A 21010-nucleotide genomic window follows, 5' to 3' on the forward strand; every position below is an offset into this window, starting at 1 on the left:
ATTGTTTTGACATTGTATAAATCAGTTATAAAAACGATTGGCCAATCGGTTATTGGCCTTTCCCACCACCTTAGTTATCGGTATCAGCGAAATCCACTATCGGTCGACCTCTACCCCCTACCTCTCCTTTGCACATTCGTGAGCAATGTAGGGATGTCAGATTAGTGAACATCATTCAGACCCATTTTGTAAATCAACTGATTCAATTAAAATATTAGACTCGAAAGAATGATTTGCTCATTAATTGGATATTGTTAGTTTGGTCTGTTTCTTTATCTTATCTTATGGCTTTAAAAGACTTGAAATATAGGGCATGAGTAAAAGTGGTCCACTTAATGTACCACTTTTTGGTGCTTTTGCATACTTTTTTAACCTTGAAAGCTTCAGGCCTCATTCATTTTAATTGAATAGACAAGAGAAACTTGTACATTCTTCAAAATTCCTCCTTTTGCACACTGATGAAAGTCATACAGGTTTGAAACAACTTGAGGGTAAGTAAATACAATTTTGAGTGAACTGTTTTTAAAGCTCCATGAAATGCAAGACTTAAATTGATGGCTCTGATTAGAAGTTCCTTCGAAAAGGGATGCAGCTACTGCAGGGTGAACATATCGCCATTGGGTTATCTTCATCGTGTCAGTGTTTTATAGATCACAGGATCTAATATGATGAAAGAAGAAAAAAAAAACGATGACTTGCAGTGTGATTTACTGCATGTCAGAACTGTTTCTCATCTTTTCGGTTTACGCTGAGATGAAGTTCATTTTACCAGTGGGTGGTATGAAATGATACGTTATTATACAGAGCTTGGTTTTGACTTATTTATATTCTCTGGCCTCAAACAACACAGTGGCAAGACGTTTGCTTTGTAATAATTCATAGCTGTAGTACTCGTGTCTGCACTCCCAGTTGGGTTCTGTCTTGGGCAAGGAAGTGCTGCAGTGTGAGTAATTTTCTTTTATCCTGAAGGGCCAAACAAAAGTCAGCACAATATCTCACAGAGACCATCGTCATTCAAAATATTTATGCCAGTGCAAACATTGACTGTTCTGAACATTCTCTTTATGGGGAGCAGTTAATAGTAAAAGTTTATCCTGTCAGAACTGGATGATTAACAAATGTATGAATCAACAGAAGAAGAAAAAAACAAAACATGTTGACTGGTATTTCAATGAAGATATTCAACAACCCTCAGACAAGAATGTGCATTATAGATAAGAATGAAGCAGAAAGACACTTGGTGAATCGTGATTTCATCACAGGCAAGGAATGTTCTTAGGCACAACTGAAATCACTCTAACATACAGTCTTTTTGCTTTTAGTGGTCGGCCGAGATTAAATTTTTTATTTTTAATTGCCAATGCTGATATCAAGAGAACAGGGTGCCAAATTGGCCTATATAATGCGGATATATCACACAATTTAATATAGGAAATAACATATACATAAAATTGCTAATAAATGAATTCACTTTTATTTAGCACCATATTACCTCAATTACACACAAAAGTGTAACCTTTAAAATAGCTACATTGTGTGTGTGTGTGTGTGTGCGTGTGTGTGTGTGTGTGTGTGTGTGTGTGTGTGTGTGTGTGTGTGTGTTTTATGGTACAGGTACATTTTTTTCTGGTTTCTGTTTAGTCATCCGATTTTAGTAATTAATTTTCACGTAAACAAATTGGTAATATATTAGGAAGAAGAAAATAACAATAGTGCAGACAGTAGTCCTGCAACCATGGATGGCATGTGCGCATTAGCAATCACATTTACTCACAAAAGGCCAAATCAAATTAATTGTACATACAGTAAACAGTGAATATGACATTTACTTACAGCACACGTGAAGTGCTTTTAATTTGAAGTTGCTCTCACACACTAGTGTGGATCCAGCGAGCAGAAATCTCCTGACAGTTTTCAGTTTACACAGAACTAATCGTCTGCTTGAAGTGTTACGCACTGACCATCATGCAACATTTGTGAGCCACAGGAAGAAAACGCTGGATTTGTGCAAGTTTTGTGAGGTTCATGAATTGAATCTGTTTAATTGAAGTATCCGAATATTTGCAGACAGTATATGGTATGATAATAAGTTTTATTGCTTTTTGCCTTTATATTGTTAGACAAGACAGTTAACGCAGGACCATTTAAATGCGACGTTGTTTTCGCAGTCTATTTTTGTAGTAAAACGATGGCACGTAACAACAAAACAAACCGTAATTGGTCTTTTACATGTCTCAGATGGCTCCTTCACATTCAAGCAGGTGATTCTCTGTGCCCTCGTGGCTTGATAAACTAATTGGACAAACGGGAAAATTTATTGGGTGATACCATAATGAAAAATTCTAAATATGGACCGATTTTCCAGCCACTGCGATATGTCAGTCAACCACTGTTTGTCTTTATTAAACAGTGGCAACAATGCTACAATAACGGTTAGTTTTAGTTTCGTTTAAGTTTAATAAAATAAAATAAAAAATCGGCCTGGTAATATAGTTAATTAGCCTAACTCTAGGCTGTGTACAGTAGGCAAGCGGCGTAGCAATTTGACGCCTTTGTAATGTAGAATGTGCGGTACATATATTGCTCATCCAATCAGAATTTAGAGTCAGAACTATCGGTTTTATAAAACATACAACAGTTTGTTTTGGGCCTTAAATTTGATTAGATAAGCAGCTTTCTTTGCTGAGCGTCATAACTAGTGATCCTGCTTTGGTTTCGTTTTTTGAATTCTTTTTGTTAGCTGAGAAAAATAGACAAAATAACTGGCCATATTGTGTCTAAAATGTTTCTCAATGTAAAAGGAATACTGTTGTTCACCCAAAAATAAAAATTATGTCAGTTTACTCACCCTCATGTCAATTCAAACCATGACTTTTTTTCTTTCTTTTTTTCTCGATAAACACAAAAGGAAAATGTTTTAAAAGTCTTTAAAACTTTTTGCCATATAAGTGAATAAAGACTCATCAAACATGCCCCGTAGTCTTCATATTTGATTTGGGTGCAGGTTTGATGTCATAATGTTTAGACACAAGACACACAAGAACCAATCGGGTTTGATATTATTGACATACAATCTGTGCCATGGTTGCCATATTTGATTTGGCGCTACCACTGGGAGGCTTTCACTGTGGTTTATGGTGTTTGTTTTTTATTTTTGTTCTTTTTGGAGCTTGACAGAACAAAGAGACTATTCACTCACTTTTTATGGTAAAAGTTAGGGCTGCAACAGTACACAAAATTCACAGTTCGGTACTGTAACAGGTTCGGGGGAATGTGTAAGCGGGAGACGGCGAATCCAACTCAAAGGTAAGTTTATTCTTCACACAAACACGTTCGCTTGACTGCGTAATGGTAAATCTTCAAATAAACACTAAATAATTTAGTGGGACTGGCAGCTGCCAACACATTCGAAGCTTCAGCTGGGCTCTCTCTCCCTCACTCTGAGGTCTGGCCCCTTGTATTTCCCCCATCTCTCACAGTGAACAAAGAAACAGCAGTTACCAGCAATTCATCTCAGGTGAAAACTCTTACCGCTTCCTCTCTCTCCAGGCGAACGATCGACCACACCCTCGCCTCCACAGGTACGTACCTCGGTTTTGGGGTCGCGGTTCGGTATGTTTTCGGAACAGTGGGGAAAACAAAGAATCTTTCTTTAAATTGTTTGTTTGGGCAACAATTCTTATTGTGAAGGCTCATTTATACAAGACTGCACTATGCATATTTCCTCAACGAAATTACAATACAAAACTTAAGAGCCTCTTATATACACATTGTATGAAAACATATATAATAATAAAAGTAAATTTTTTTTTTAAAAAGTGCAATTATAATAACTGTAACAAAATTAAGACATTAGCAGTGCAGATTTCTGTGTCTTTTGCTTTTCACCTCACAACTTGTACTTATCACTCAATTTTCAAGGTTTTTTTTCCCTGGGAAAATCAGAATATCCACATTATCAGAGGAGAGGGCGGATCTGTTAGCATTGACAATGTCTCCTACTGGACAATTACAGCGCGTGCTTGTTTATATAGAGTGGACCCTACAGAATTGCTGAAATGCTTTCTTGTAGGAATTTGTATAACAGGGCTCAAGCACAGTAAGCAGATGCTTAAATCCTGTGTTCTTGTCTACTGAGTATGGTCGCATATCTGCAGCAATAAATACTCCTACAGTATGCCGTTCGTCATCGCTTTAACCCTGTCTGAGCTTGCAGCGAGAGGCTGTTGAAGGCCATGGCGAGACTAACTTGCACAGGCTGTTTATGCTTTGCTCCCATAAACTTAAGAGACACATGTGGATAATGTTGCCAAAAATGAGTCATCATGTTAGATGTGCTTACTGAGACATGCCTGACTTTGGTGAAACAGAGCCGACACACAGCCTTCGTCCTATTCACTACTCATTGCCCAGTATTACTGTAGTTTACTGCGAAACCGTAATGCTCCCTAACAACAGATTTTAGAGACGGTGGTGTATCTTCAATCTCTGGCTTACTTAAGTCCGACATATTTATATTTTGTTTAGTTCCATCATAGTTGGGAAAAATAGCAAGCTAGCTAGTATAAACGTCACATGCATTGATCTGATCCGCAGTTTCTAGTGTACCATCTGGCACTCTGTTCTGTAGTTTTGCTTCCGTGCAGTTCTGTGTTGCTCCGCAGTCTTATTTTATTTTAGTTCAACAAGGTTTGTGTTGTTCGTTATATGTTGTTTTAATATTGGTTTCACACATGCTAAGAGATGTAATAATTCGTGTGACTGCATGTACCATACCGAAGGCCCCGCATCCGTTCGGTTTGGCGCAGATACATGTACCATTGCAGCCCTAGTAAAAAAAAGACTTGTGGAGATTTGTGAAATTTTTATTTTGTGTTCTGTGGAAGAAAGTCACACGGGTTTGTTGCAACAAATTATGTCACAATTTTCATTTTTTGGGGGTGAATTGTTACTTCAGCTTCTTTATATATAACTGTATATAACCATTCTCTTAAATAACTGTTGTATAAAAGCAATATCATAATCGTAATCATGCTTTTGTGATACTGCTTGAATAAATGGTGTTTTGTGTTCATCAAAGCTCAGTTGGTTGAGGATGAATTAGCTGACCTAATTTTCCCAGTGTATATGAATCCGACTGGTGAATGGTGCTAATATGCTGGACGATGCCCAGTTATATGAATGCTGCCCAATTATAGAAGTCAGTGTGAAAATCTTTTTGTCTTCAGTGCATGAAATAATACCACACTTAATTATATCTTGCTCTAAGGGACATATTTGCCCTTCATGATATTGAAATTTTGGGGTAAGACATAAAAAATGCTGAATGGAAACCAAGATGCAAATAAAATGTCCAAAATGATCTTTTTTTTTATTTATTTTTTATTTTTTTTTTATTAATTCCCACTTGAAGTGGATATATTTTCTATTCATTAATGAGATTGCAAATAAACTACGATGGAAACACATTTACCGAAAAAAATCCTAGATGTGCATCAAATAAAGTCAAAATTATTAATATTTTGTTATAATATTAATATAAGTCTTAATATGTTGCTCATAACCAGCTAATATCATCGCATAGCATCTCAAATGTGGCTCCTGTCATTCTAAAATGCCGGGCACAATGACTGTAATCAAAATGATTGGCTTCTATTACTTTCCAGACCTGACACGCTGTCGCTCCCAGACATAAGGCATCTGCCGCCAGTTGCTAGCAAACATAACATTCGTCAGAGCTTTTGTCTGCACGCTCTAAACTGCAAAGAATTTATAACATTTAATGAAAGAGCCACAGTGGCTTTCCCAGTGGCCAAAACTCATATTTCAATTTCTATTTTGTGCCAGTTTTCCCACAAATGATGGTTTTGTTCTCTTGAACACAGGGGGTGGAAATGCTGCTTCATTCGCAAATTATTTTTGCAATATTCTGATTTATTTTTTGCAATAAATATTAAATCTGCAACCCGACTAGTTTCATAGCAGTATTTAGTGAAATAATTTTGCCATAATGGAGCTTTGCATTAAAAGGTAAAAGCAGCAACACACACAGAGCAAACCTATCAATGTCTGAATCTGGGAAGGCCTGCAGTAGCCCGGAGCAGACAGCTGCAGTATTGATGGTTTTGTTTGGATGGTATACTCTCTAACAGGGCTGGATAGAACCCTTTGCATCTGAAGAAGTCTTTTTTAACCACACATGTAGCAGTATAACACAATGAATATCAATAAGCAATCTGAACATAACATAACCTGACCTGGTATATGGCTAGATATGATTTGTTATTCAAATTAAATGTTTTGATGTACTGGTGTTCATAAGCATGCCATGAAAACAAGCTTAGAAATGATGATTGATTTTGATAGGACCTCATTAGAGCAATAACGATTAGGGTCATTATAACCTTGTGTTGTGGTGATTGAGCTGCACTGCTATGTTTCATTGGATTGACATCGCTCTCTCTGATGCCGTGATATGAGGGGGCCGGTGGTTTCATTAGGCCAGGAAAACTGGACGGATAGTTGAAACAACAGTAGATTATATATTGCATCATTCAGTTTCCATTACAATGGAAATTCTCTAGACTAGGAAACAATTTGCCAAGCCAAACATCACTGTTACTATTCTCATTCTTTTGAACAAACCCCAAAAACCCTTAACCTAAGTATTAAAGTCTCCAATTTTTGTGAGGCCAATATGCTAAACATTGACAAAAATTCACACCATCAATATGTAGACTGATCTCACTGTGAATTCGGCGACAGTAGTTCGAAAATTCTGCTGCTGAAAATCGGTCTGTGCTTACTGAAATTCGAAGCACTGCCCCCGGTGGCTGAAGCTGGAAGTGCAATTGAACTTATGGAAAGTGTGAGCTCCAGTTTCCAGGTGAAATGTCCACAGAGGGGTGACAAAAGCAAGTTGTAGAGTTGTTTTTAGTTGCAATTGATTAAATATAGTCAACTGAAATGCATATTTTATTAACTCTACACCCAAACCTCGACCCTAAACCTAACCATCAGTGGAGTAAAAATGTAATTTTAGAGTGAAAATGCAACCTCCGAATTGTGCTCACCATGGACCCTTTTCACACTTTCAGGTTTTGGAACGTGGAAGTAAATGATTGTGGGGTAAACTTTGATAGCATTGAATGGGAATGAATGGGAGACCATGCTAAATATCATTTTTGCTTGAATGCTACATTTATATAGCGCTTTTCTGACACTACACACAAAGCACTTTACATAGTGATCAGGGAAATCTCCTCACCCATTATTCCAACATCAAAGGGTAATATAATACAAAGTATAATGTTATACATTCACACTATAAAAAAGTATAGACAGGAAACGCGTCATCACAGTCCATTGTTAATGTGAATATGATTACGTCCTGGTTTCCAGGGGGGCAGAACCCATGTCTCTGAGGCTGCTCGCGCAACACGCTAGCAGTAGCACTGCAGGAAATAGTAAACACATTTGAATTGATTGAAAAATATCTGATGGGAGATACCGCTTTTCAGAAACGCTGTTGATTGGAACATTCGGTAGCAACATGTCAACTTCCCTTGTGATCATGTTGGTTGTTCTAAACCTGTATAACTTTCTGGCGATGTTAGGCTGAATGCTAATCATTGTATGGGAAAAAGAGCATTGTCAAAAGTCTTCAAATATTTCCTCTTGTGTTTCATTGAAAAAAGAAAGTCATATAAGTTTGCAACAACATAGGGGTGAGGAAATTAAAAATTTTGCATGAACTATCCCTTTAAGCTTGGTTTTAAATGAAGTGTCGTACACTGAGGATTTTGTCACTGACTGCACACCAAGACGTTCAGACTGTGCTATCTTTGTGTACTTCATTATGTGATCTGTTACTCAGGAGTCACTGGAGGCCACAAAATGATTGTGATGCAGCATTTTTCTCAAACATCTGCTCCACGGCCACTCCTGTGGAGAGGCAGTGCCATGGCTTTGAAGTGCTGGAGCTGTGATGTTAGATTTGTGCTTGTCTCACACTTTGTGAGAGATTCCAAACTCTCCCCACTTAAAAAGCCCCAGAACGCTGAACTTTTTTTATTCTCTTTTTTTGAAATGTCTGGTTAAGAACTGATCTGACTTTCCTCACATTCTTTTGATGATCACTTGAGTATTCTGGCTTATCAGAGTGTTATACCTGTTCCTTGACTTTTAATATTAAGATGGCATTTCATTTGCACTGAAGGTGATGCTTATTAGTTTTGTTTTTGGAGATGGCAGACAGAATTAACTAAAAACAGTGGGTGCATTGCAATGTAGAGCTGCAGGTCTTCAGGTCTGTCAGGACTGATGTCTTGAATAGGCAGAACTTCCTGATGTTAAAGGAATATTCTGGGTTCAATACAAGTTAAGCTCAATCGACAGCATTTGTGCATAATGTTAATTTTTAAAAAAAGAAAAGAAGAAGCAAAAATCGAGGTTACAGTGAGGTACTTACAATGGAAGTCAATGGGGCCAATTTGTTTTGAGTATTTAAAGGCAGACATGTGAAGCTTGTAATTTAATAAAAGCACTTTAATAATTCTGTTACATATAGTGTATTATTTGAGCTATAAAACATTTTAAATCATAATTTGTACGGTCATTTAGGGTTTACTAAGGCATTACATGCATACTGTTTACATCTTGTGGCTGTATTTTTTAAACAGTAAGTATTTTAAACATTTACGAATTGGCCCCATTCACTTCCATTGTAAGTGAATAAGTTTTCTATAATAATAATAAGTACGTTTTCTAAGAACATTATGCCGCAAATGCTGTCGATTGAGCTTAACTTATATTGAACCCAGAATATTCCTTTAAGGAAAATAGCTTTTAAGGATGCGCATTATGTTTGTTTGACTTGTTCGTTTTAAAGGTGCTCTTTTGTTTATGGGCGATTATGGACGATATTGCTGTCATCTTGGACATATACTGACACTTAGCGGCTTGGAATTGATTCTGCATTGTGCAAAAGCAGTTGTGGGCTACTGATACCATTGTAGAAATACTCTATTCTCAATCAGTCATTATTAATTTATTCCATGGGTGAAAGTGTTCAATAATAGGAGGGTTATTGAGATAAAATAAGTAGTATTTAGCTGGTCATGTGATCTCAAAATGGTGGCCACCATTTGGCAGGTCCATGTCAATAAATACAGCTTTTATTATGCATCTTCATCTTATGTGAGTGTACATGGTTATAAACATAAGTATTATTAATTTCTTTAGAGGTAAAACTTTTTAATAAGGAAAAAATTCTCAAGTTTCATGTCAAAGTTCCTAAATAATTCATGTAACTGCATTAATACATATTAATAATATTTAAATACCTCAGTTTTATTTGTAGTTTATTTTAAGTCTGACCTGGTTTTAATTTTTCAGACACATTGGACTATAACTTTAGGTGACATTCCATGGCTAGTGGTTAACCAGAGCTAACTTAAGATCCGTAATCAAACACATAGCAGAAATTGCATCTGCATAACTGCTTCTGAGAGCATAGAATGGAATGTTGCATTTCTTTTGTTGGCAAAGAGAGGAACATGACCGTAGAAGTTTATTTATTTATTTGTTTTTGTAAAAAAAAAAAAAAAAAAAACTTCTGTCAAAGGTATAGTCATGTCTTCTAGACAGTTTTCTGCCTAAGGTTTCATGTTTCCTATTGTGACTTTCAGGTTATTGCAATCATGTGCAATAACATGGTTTTGGTTTTAACTTTGCTAGGGATGATGATTGTTGTTGTTGTTGTTGTTGCTGCTGCTGCAGTAGAGTGCAACAGCAGGGTTCCAGAAGTAAAAACCAATTTTTTTCCATAAAGAAAATTGGTTTTAATCATAATGTAAAACCTACCATGCACTCTGACAATCAGTGATGAAATATGCTTCAGTTGAAGCCACGAGTCACTGTCATTTCACAGCTGGATCTCAGTGAATTCGGAATCAGAATGTTGACTTTTCTTGACCTAGTCTGTGCTGACTAAAATTCGAAAGCTGCTCCCAGTGGCCGAAGCAGGAAGTGCTTTTGAGCATAAGGGCATGTGTGAGCTCTAGTTTCCAGGTTAAATCCCCACAGGGGGGCACCAAAAACTGTGTATGATATAGTACAGTGAAAAGGAATGCATTCCCTAACCCTAAACCTAACCGTAAAATGTAATGTTAGACGGAAAATAACCTCCTAATCGTACTCATCACTGATTATGCAAACACGATTACTTCCTTGTTTCAACATGGGACAAGAACACAGGTCTCCCACGCAGCTCATGCAACACACAATGCATCAGTTACGTGACTCGTGTCATAGGAGAAGGTAAACACACCAATGTCAGGGTACTGGAATATTCAGAACAACATGCCGACTTCCTGTGTTCTCATGTTGCATTTCAACTTCGTTTAAATAATTTTAAAAAATGTAATAGCCGAATTCCTGGTGAAGAACTACACTCCCCATCAGAGCATGTGAGCGAAGCGGAGCGGTGACACTCCACTCAATAACCCGCTCCACATGTGCGTGCTCCGCTCAACTGCTCATGGCCCAAGCGGACGCTCCACTCAAGTACCGCTCCCGCTCACCGGTAAAAAAGCATTCGCTCAAATCCCGCTCCGACATTAAATTTCTCTGTAGTATACTTGGTTCCAAGCACGTGCACAGGGGGTAGCTACAGTGGCCCAAGCAACTGCCCCTTTGCCCACATGGGCTGAGGTGCCCCTCTGGGTGAAATATAGACTATAGGCTGAAATTTATTAAATTATCAAATGATAATGTACACATCTTAAATTATGTGATTGTATTGTTGTGTTTTTGTATATAAAATCTCGCTGTTTTTGAACTGTATTTTGGACTGGTTTACAACTGCTTTTAGATAATCTGTTCTACCAGACCTTCGTTATCATTTGTAATCGGTCAAATATTTCTCTGTTAGCACATATGCCATTGAACATCTTCAAATAATGCCTTAAAAAATTTCAGTTCTAAATTACCTTTATTTACTTTAAACAAGTCACCAAACATGCCTCTACAAGTGATAAAACGTATGTGCAAATTTGCTCTTTTCAGTTTAAACTGGACCTGAGTGATACAACCGACCCAGAAAACCACAATCTTTTCAACATTAAAGTTTGTTCAAGTTATAGCAATAATGAAAACATGGACTGGTACCAGGAAATATTTTACAGGTAAAATTGAAATTCATAATTGTTCTTCAGTTGTCTCCATGGAGTGATTATACTGTAGATTTGATACATGAATAGGTTTCTGATTTAATGCTATCAGACTTTGAGTCTGTAAATTAAAATGAGCAATTTCTCATCCTAATTTTGTGTTCAGTTTTAAAGGGTGTATTATGTTATCCAGAAAAGAGCAGTGAATGTTTTTCTCTTTTTCTGTGTTGTTGCTTTATTAATATTCCCTACAATTGTATATGTACGAATCATATGCAATCTAAAGGACTGTGGTCATTTATATAATAATTCTGGCTTATAATTATATTAATAGATACCATGTGACCCCTTTGTTTTTCCTTGATATTTTTAAAGCAGCAAAAAGTGAGTCTGGACTCATGTCTTGTGCATGTGCTCTTTATATGTATGTATGATCTTGCAGATCATACATACATATAAAGTTTGGTTTAACCATGGATTTAACAAATAAAAAATATTTGTCTGCATTAAATTAGATTTAGTCAAATATATATGATATGAAATCATGTTTAATGATCCTAAAACAAATAAAAATTATTTAATTCACAAATTACACTGCCTGAAAATTTTTTTTTTTTTACATTTTAAAGTTAAATGCATCAATCTGGTGCACTTTGAGAGCAAAATTAAGTTCTGTGAAGAACTTTGTGCTCTTGTAAACAATTTTGTGCTCTAGTAATAATATAATCATAAGCACATTGGTTGTATAGATATGAATGGCGATGACACGGCAAAAAAGTCACACCCACAAAGCATAAACAAGACGGAGTTTAACACAGTTCACAAATGGTCAGAAATCGACTAGAGCATATATTTGAGCCAGGGCTCGATATTAAGCATTGTCATGTGCTTGTTCTCCGGACAAGTAAATTGGTTATTCACTTGTCTGGAGAGAAAAAAAGACATTTAAGTTTCATGCTCAAGTAACATGTCAAAGTTTATGTTTAATATTTTTCTAAAATGATGACCGATGCCCAACCTAATAGTGTACCTATGCAATCAACTCAGTTCTCTGTGGCAGAAATGTAAACTGCACTGGGGAGGGGAGGAGAATATTGTCATATGGTAATTATTTTATGTTACATATATTAGTCAAATAAAGAAAAGTCTCCATCGCCATCATTTACAGCAGGGATGCTCACACTTCTATGGAATGAGATCTACTTTTTCATCATGTTATTGCAGCAAGATCTATCATGTACAATAAAGGCTATACATTATCACAGTACCAAAATTTCAGTAGTCTGTAGTGAAATTTGACGATTCTCAATACCAGCTTCAAAACCACAACAAATAACAACACTAATATGTTAATTATGGAAGAATGGTTTCAAATTCTTAATTATTCAAGACTAGTAAACAGTCAGTAATAAAATAACAATAAAAACAGCAATGAATAGAAATGCATTAAAAATAATAAATGCTTTTTAACAGCTTTAAAAGTTTTTAACAGCAGTAGGCTATCAAGTATTCAAGTAAACATTCAGAATGAAATGCAACATAAAACTACTACTGGTCTTCGCTGTATGATTATAATACATTAATACTTTTTAAAGCTACTAAAATTACCCAGTCAAGAGCAGTGAGTGTTTTCTCGTTTTCTTGTTATGGTTGTTTGATTATTATAATGACACATTAGACAGCAGCAGGACTATTAGCTTACATTTATACTTACAAGTCCGACATTTGAATACAAATCCACTTTTTTCTCCGCTGTTTACGTTTACTTTAGACATCACAATCTGTGTTTACATGAATATCTCACCAAGACGGGCATTTTGGCAGAATTTTGAAATGTATTTGACCGTTCATGTCAATTTATAAAATGACTTGCTATTGATTACTTTCAACAGCAGAATAAGAATATGAACTTTCTAATAAGTGACACAGGCCTAGGCTATCACAAATATAGCTGGTTATTTTTTTTGTTATTGACGTTTTAATCAGTCTGCTTGTCCAGTCGGGCAAGTCAAATTCTCTTTCACTTGCTCCTTCAAAAAGCGATAATGTCGAGCCCTGTGAGCCATCATAGTAATGAACTGGGAGTGAGAGATGCTTTGCCAAAGCAACGGCGCAAAACAAAAAGTTAGAGATCTTTTATGCTATTATGAGCAGGGTAAAAATATTCTCAGTTCATTATGAAACTGTGGTGGGACAAATTAGACTGTGGCAGGCCAAGGTAATTAATAACACTGGGTCAAGTGGACGTACAGTACTGATATTTACAAAGTGATCGCCTCAACAGCTCTCTGGTTTAAGGCTGTTTGTGTGTGTGACTATATTGTAAAGTGCTCTGACATCTGTATCTGACCTAGGCCATTGGCTGCTTCAGTTCAATGAGAACCATAGAGTCTATAACAAAGGTTTGTCTCAAAGGTAAACTCGTGAATTATTAATCAAGGGCTTGTGCTAGGGGACGCCTGAGGAAATCAACCAGTCACAAGTGTGAATATTACAGTTCTCCATCACATACAGAAGGCAGCACATATGGTGGAGGGTCTGCTGGTAGAGAATGTGACAGTCTTTGGTTATTTACAGAATGGAGAATACTACATTTAGATATAAAAGTGGCTGAATATTATGAATTTGAAGAGATCCATTCCTATTCCTGTTTTCAGCTTACCTCTCTAACATGTATTATGCTATAAACTAATTTATAAAACCAGTAGTCAATCTTGGATGCTGAGTGGTCAATTCAGCATTCCAGCCATGCTAATATACAGTATGTGGAATATACAAGCTATATGTTTGAGCGATATTCCTTTTATTGTGTGTGTCTGGATCTGTTATGTTATTCACGAATACAAAAAAAAAAGTTGGGACAGTATGAAAAATGATAATAAAAACAAAAAGGAGTGATTTGTAAATTATATTCACCCTTTGCTATATTGAAAGCACCACAACTACACATTATATGATGTTTTACCTTGTGAATTGTATTGTTTTTTTGAAAATGTACAGTAATTTCAAATCAGATGATTGAAACACACTCCAATAATGTTGGGACAGTCGAGTGTTTACCACTGTGAAACATCACCATTTCTTCTATTAACACTTATTAAGCATTTGGGCACTGAAGACACAAGTTTAAGTTTAGAAAGTGGAACTTCTCCCCATTCATCCATTATGCACGTCTTCAGCTGCACAATTGTACGGGGTCTTCATTGCTGGATGGTGTGCTTAATAATGTGCCACACATTCTCAATTGGAGACAGGTCAGGACTGCAGGCAGGCCAGTCTAGCACCCACACTCTCTGCTCACATAGCCATGCACTTGTAATCCAGGCAGTATGTGGTTTAAAGTTGTCTTGCAGGAAAATGCAAGGACGTTCCAGAAAAAGAAGGTGCTGGATGGCAGTATATGTTGCTCCAAAATTTGTACATATCTGTCTGCATTCATGGTGTGCTCACAGATGTGCGAGTTACCAATTCTATGGGCAATGACACATCCCTGGCCCATACAGACACTGGCTTTTGGACCTGATGCTAATAACAGCTTGGATGGTCCTTTTCCTCTTTGGCCCGGATAACACGACGGCTGTGTTTTTCAAAACCTTTTTGAAATGTGGACTCTTCGGACCAAAAAACACAGTTCCACTGATCTACTTTCCATCTAAGATGAGACTGAGCCCAGAGAAGTAGAGGTCTGCACCAGTCTTAAAATGAAACCCAAACCCAAACCCAACCCTACCCGGCCCGAAGATTCCATCAGATTTTAAGCCCGAACCCAAAATTGTTTACTATCTAATTTCTTCTCCTAGCAAGTACTGTAGCAATAGGCTGTATTTTATGTAAGCATATAGGCAACATTCGTAACAGTATTGAAAAAGTAAACATATACAGTTTTAACAAGGCACAGCAGCCCTTTAGTACACTCGAGCAGAAGGGGAAAAAAGCATTGCCTTACCATTTATGCGCTAAAACTTCACTTGGTGCAGAACAATCTGGAATAATATAAAACAAAGCAACAGTCCTCTCTGTGCAGCCTGAACTTGTTTAGAATGTTGAATCTTTTTGACAACTGCGCTAAAAACAATCTAGACGTAGCGCAAAGAATGAAACAGAGCGCAGGTGCCTCAACATGCATTTTTGAAAATGTTAAGTTCTTTGTAACTTTACATGGTTTTTAAAATATGTCGGTCCTGCGTGAGACACTGACATTTGCACCGCGTCTCGCTTTTTCTTCAAAGACATTCATCCAGCATGTGTTTAAACAGTGGGAAAACAGAACAGATGCAAAAACAAGTTCGGTGTGAATGGCCCCTAACTTGTCTGTTTGCAAGCCGACCCGAACCCGAGGAACTACCTGAAAAACTGACCCGAACCCATAGGGTTCTCGGGTCCCATCGGGCCTGGGTTGGGTTGCAGACCTCTACAGAGAAGTCGGCAGCACTTCTGGACTGTGTTGATGTATGGCTTCTTCTTTACACAGTAAAGTCTTAACTTACATCTGTGGATGCAGCGGCGAGTGGTGTTGACTAACAAAGGTTTACTAAAGTAATCCCAAACCCATGTTCATGATATCCATTACAGATGAATGATGTTTTTTAAGACAGCGATGTCTGAGGGATCAGAGATCACGCGCATTCAGAAGTGGTTTTCGTCTTGCCCTTTACGCACTGAGATTTGACCAGATTCCTGGAATCTTTTAACTATATTGTGCACTGTAGAGGGTGAAATGCCCAAAATCCTTCCGATTTGTCTTTGGGGAACATTGTTCTCAAAGTGCTGGATTATTTGCTGAAACATCTGTTGGCAAATTGTCAAATCTCGAATGATCCTTGCTCTTGAAGGACTAGGCTGGTTTTGGAGGCTCCTTATACAGTACACAGTACTATGACACAATTGCCTCACCTGTTTAACATCTGTTTCACATCGCCTTGTTATTTCAACTCATCAAATTGTTATTAGTCTTAAATTGCTCCTGTCTCAACTTTTTTGGAGCGTGTTGCAATCATCTGATTTGAAACTACTGTACTTAATACAGTACACTGTATTTAAAAAATAAAAAATAAAAAAATAAATCACAAGGTAAAACATCATATTATGTGTAGTTGTGGTGCTTTCAATATAGCAAAGGGTGAATATAATTTACAAATCACTCCTTTTTGTTTTTATTAGCATTTTTCATACAGTCCCATTTTTTTTCGGAACTGGGGTTCTACATTAAAAATGCAATTCACACTAAACAATTACTTGAATATACCTCTACTATAATGAACATGTTTTTAATTTCTGAATTCAGTGTCATTTTGATATTTTTTTTTTTTCTTTTTTTTTTTCTGGGGGTTAAATTCAGAAATGTATATGTGATGTAACCGCCTGGAGACAAATAAATTAATAAATAAATACATTCTCATTAAAGGCTGCAATTCTAGAAAAAAAAAAGTTGGAATAAGTAGTTTTGAGTAATCTTTTGTTATTACTTCTTAAAAAGTAAGTAGTGAAACAATTTTGGTTTTAAAATATTATAAATATTTGAAAAGCTCTTGTCCACCAAATCAAAGTCAGGTGGTGTAGCCAACATGCAGGAAGCCATAAATATACAGTATACAGTGATATTCAAGGCAGACATTATTTGTCTGTTGGTAAATATGTAGGTGAAATTTTGAGAGGTCCAGAAGTCAATTTTTACTTGCATAGATGTCTTTCTCTCTGTATCACACACATTTCAGCTCAGTTTTCTAACTCTGTGTCTCTCTTTTGTCTCCCACAGGAAAGAAAGTGAAGGCTTGCGTGTCTCAAATGTCAGGTAGGTTAGGAGAGGACACTCTCTCTGAGGATCTGTGACTGTCATCATGCATACCAGCTGTTGATATTTGGGGATCTGCATTTCCCATCGCCATGTCAAGCTTTCAGCAGCATTGTTTAGCTGACACATGTCATTTCCATGACTGACTCATGTGTGTTTGTGGCGTTTTCTGCATCCGAGATTCATAGGGGACATAGACACTAAACTAAGGCTTTTGTGATTTTTTTTATTTATTTTTTTTTCACTTTTCTCTTTCGGGTGAAATATATCTCTTCAGTTTATGTTCAATGGCATTGTGTAATCAGGGATATTCTTTGGAAGCTTTCACTTGTTTGTCCAATTTTGATTTTAAACCTTGAATTGCAAGATTATCTTGTCCATGAACTGCTGAAGAGGACATTTTGAAGGAATACTGCACATACAGTAAAACATCAAACCTTTCATCATCTAGAAATAGCTGATTTTTTGGCATAAGTGCCAAAGTGGCAAGTGTTTGTAGCATCTGTCTTTTTCTGGACATTTTTTACCATCGAGTTAGAGTCATGTGTCTCTACATCATTGTGATTGTCTTTTATTTGGTCACAAATTGCTGTAGGAATGGGTGAGTACTAATCAGCTAACTAGTTTATTGAGGTCGCCTACTTTATTTAGATTTCTTTTTTTTTTCTAATTTAGCTAATTTAGGAATAGTTCACCCAAAAATAAAAATTCTGTCATCATTTACTCACCCTCATGTCATTCCAAACCCATATGATTTTCTTTCTTGCGCAGAACACGAGATTTTTGGCTGGATATCGCAATCTGTCTTTTGAATAAAATGACAGTTGATAGTGACTCTTCTTTAAAACGTAAAAAAAGCACTCAAAATTATAATAAAAGTAGTTCATGTGACTCACGCGTCATATTCCAAGTCTTCTGAAGGGATATGATAGATTGTGGTGTGAAACAACCTGAAATATAAGTAATTTTTTTCAGTGCAGATTTTGACATCTGTTGCGCATTTTGACATGAGTGATGCTCATTCACAATGGCACGCATTCTCTCAAGAATTTACGTTGTTCTCGCATGAACACATCTCCACCACTCCTAAAACATCTCCTTTTGTGTTCCATGTAAGAAAGAATACGGGTTTTGGAATGACAACATTTTTATTTTTGGGTGAACTATTCCTGTAATATTTTGTGTGGGAGTGCTTTAAAGGAGATTAATTATATTAGGAGTCGCAACTACACAGAAAGGGTTTTAGTATACTGACAGGGTGCTGAATCCATCTTTGAGAAGTTGCATCCCTAAATTCATCCCCTTTAAAACACCACCTACTGCAACATCAAAGCACTGCTGGTGTAACAACTTTACCACTGAACAATACATTTATAGACAATTATTGTCGGATTTCAATTTATCTGCTGTGAGCAATATTCCCATTATTATGCATAATCTTTTTTATGAGGACTATTTATTTATTTGTCAGGGCCGGAACTAAGATGCAGTTTTTGGTGGAGCATTTTGATCTTTACAGTGGGCAAGTGGTTGTCAAGTCAAGTCAAGTCATTTTTATTTGTATTGCGATTTCACAACACACATCGTTTCAAAGCAGCTTTACAGAAAATCATGCATTAACAGACAATGAAACTGTAATATCTATGAAGTCTTAGTCATCATTGTGTAGTTTGATTAAATATGATTGTAAATTGTGTATAAACATAAATAATTAAATAATCATTTTATTTAGAGCCCCAGTGAGCAAGCTGTAGGTGACTGTGGCAAGGAACACAAAACTTCATAAGATGTTGGTCAATGGAGAAAAATAACCTTGTGAGAAACCAGGCTCACTGTGGGGGTCAGTTCCCCTCTGACTAAACAGCATGAATATAATGCCAATATTAGTTATACATGTGCAGTGAAAGTCATGGTTTAAAATTATTAAACTAAGTAAGCGTTAAGGGCCAGTGTTTAAACAAAGATTTTGTATGAACTGTAAGATTAATGACTAATGTCTTTGAAGTCCATCCTGTCTAGAACTCTTTGGATATTACAGCTGTTTTTAAAGTGTCTTGTGCCTTTTGAATTGCATTTGTAAGATGCAGATAGGTTGAAAAATAGTTAGATTTAAAAAAAAACAAAAAACATCTCAAGACCATTGCGTTCTGGTCCATTCTGTTGTGCTCCATCTAGCATTGAACAGAAGAACGCATCCTCTTTGAACGCTCCCTAAGAAATGTTTCTGATTGATGTTTAGTGGATATTACACTAAACCAAGTTAAGGGTTTACTTATGACCAACTAGTTGTTCAGACAACCCACCTTTTTATGAAAATATGTAGAAATGCACATCCCTAATTTTGCAGACACTGTTGTATTGCAAGAGAGAATCAAGCCAGAGAGAATATCTAAAAGGCAACTGCTATGGTGTGCTGTTGCAGTAAACATTTGGTTGAACATTAGCTGTGTTTACATGGACACTTTTTAAAATCGGAATGAAATCAATCCGATCAATGATTCCGAACTTACTGTTTACATGAAGGCTAAATAAAGTGAACGGATTGATGTGCATGTTTATATGTCAAAAACATCAAATCTGAATTGATCTTGTGTCATGCGTCCACTGCACGATTGTTCATCATTCACAATCTGCCATCACAAATTAAAGTGAAACTGGAGCGCTTAGTTTATATGTGATAAGTTTATACCTCATTTATATTTTCGTGGAAGTTTGATGCAAGCCATTGTTGACGGTGGGCACATCAGAGCCCTTGAGACGCGGTTCATCTTCACACGCTCTCAAGAGAGCTGAAGGGGCGGTCACACTAGACTTTGTCTATTAATTATTATGGAAAATGCAACGAACGAGGATATGATGTTGCACAAGGGCTTCTGGTTTTAATTAGGGATGTGCGAGACTAGTCGACTAGTCGACTAAACGGTTCTGATGCTGCTAGTCAACACTGGAATTACAAGTCGGTTAATATTTCCCCCCATTAAACTGATAATAATTTTTACACATTTACATTTGGCTTAATATTTTTACAGAGGCTGCACTTAAATTACTGTCATATTAATGTTACATATTTTATATAGAATTAATAATACAAATATTATTTTAAAAATCTTCTCTCACTCGTGGCGTGCTCAGGAAAATGTCCTCTCGCTAGACAAGCAAACTCAGCAAAGTAGTTATAAAATCACTTCGGTGGTGCGGGAATCGGCTTTCCAAATGTTTGAAAGCCCCTAAGGATGTTTTCACATTTGAGTCTTCTTTACATCTGTGCATGCTTGGATGTTATTTTTCCGCTGAGCGGGCTTTTTCAAGCGCAAGATAGACGCCTCAGGTGAGTCAAGTCCCGTCTTTCGACGTGTTAATTTTACTCATCAAAACATTTATGCTTTTGAGGAAGTAGCCTAGAAAATAACTGTTTCAGACTAGGTATGCCATTTTTTAATCTGCTGATTAAGAAGGCTATTTTCATTCACCAGTCACCTAGTTGGTTAACGTTCTTTACCAAACAGCTGTCATATTAGATCAATGGTTAATGCACGACTGCACGTCGTAAAATATGCACAACTTTTCAGCGCATTTTTTTTCTCTCATAGATTTGGTCTGCCTTTTATTTATTTTCAAAAATGTCCTTACTGTTTTAATACGTTAAGTAGCTTTTACGTGGTGAATTCCGTTTAGAACAGGCTTTTGGGGTTGTTCCATTGATCCTGCACTATTCATTCAATTGTTTTCAATAAATATCCCTGTTTCATATTCGCTAACATTGATTCATAGAATGTGTGTCATGTTCTATATTTAATGTACAGTGATCATAATGCAAGACGAGGACGTCGCAGATAAATGCCCCTTTTCAGTGGAATTTAGCGTTGGATTTGGAATAGATTAAGTATTTTAAATGGGTCGCATAAAAACATTTTTTTTTTTACTGTTTTCTGAAGGTTGGTTTCTCTTTAGATTAGTCGACTAGTCGGTTACAAAACGTCACATTTAAACGTCAAATTAATCATAGCGCACATCCCTAGTTTTAATAAACAATTCATCACAAATAAAA

The 21010-nt window shown here is 36.6% G+C and overlaps 1 protein-coding gene across 4 annotated transcripts in view; it reads left to right on the plus strand.

The window, feature by feature from the left end:
• LOC127427567 (IQ motif and SEC7 domain-containing protein 1-like) overlaps positions 1 to 21010 on the plus strand; it is a 281442-nt gene that overhangs the window by 60012 nt on the left and 200420 nt on the right. For 3 of the 4 annotated variants that reach the window (XM_051675206.1, XM_051675208.1, XM_051675211.1), the window contains exon 2: positions 16927 to 16962. The exons of the other annotated variant lie outside the window; for it this stretch is intronic. In XM_051675206.1, the coding sequence (XP_051531166.1) occupies positions 16927 to 16962 (36 nt within the window). The remainder of the gene's footprint in view (positions 1 to 16926; positions 16963 to 21010) is intronic. 4 annotated transcript variants of the gene reach the window in all.

Source organism: Myxocyprinus asiaticus, chromosome 37 (genome assembly GCF_019703515.2).
Source record: "Myxocyprinus asiaticus isolate MX2 ecotype Aquarium Trade chromosome 37, UBuf_Myxa_2, whole genome shotgun sequence".
NCBI classification, from domain to species: Eukaryota; Metazoa; Chordata; class Actinopteri; order Cypriniformes; family Catostomidae; genus Myxocyprinus; species Myxocyprinus asiaticus.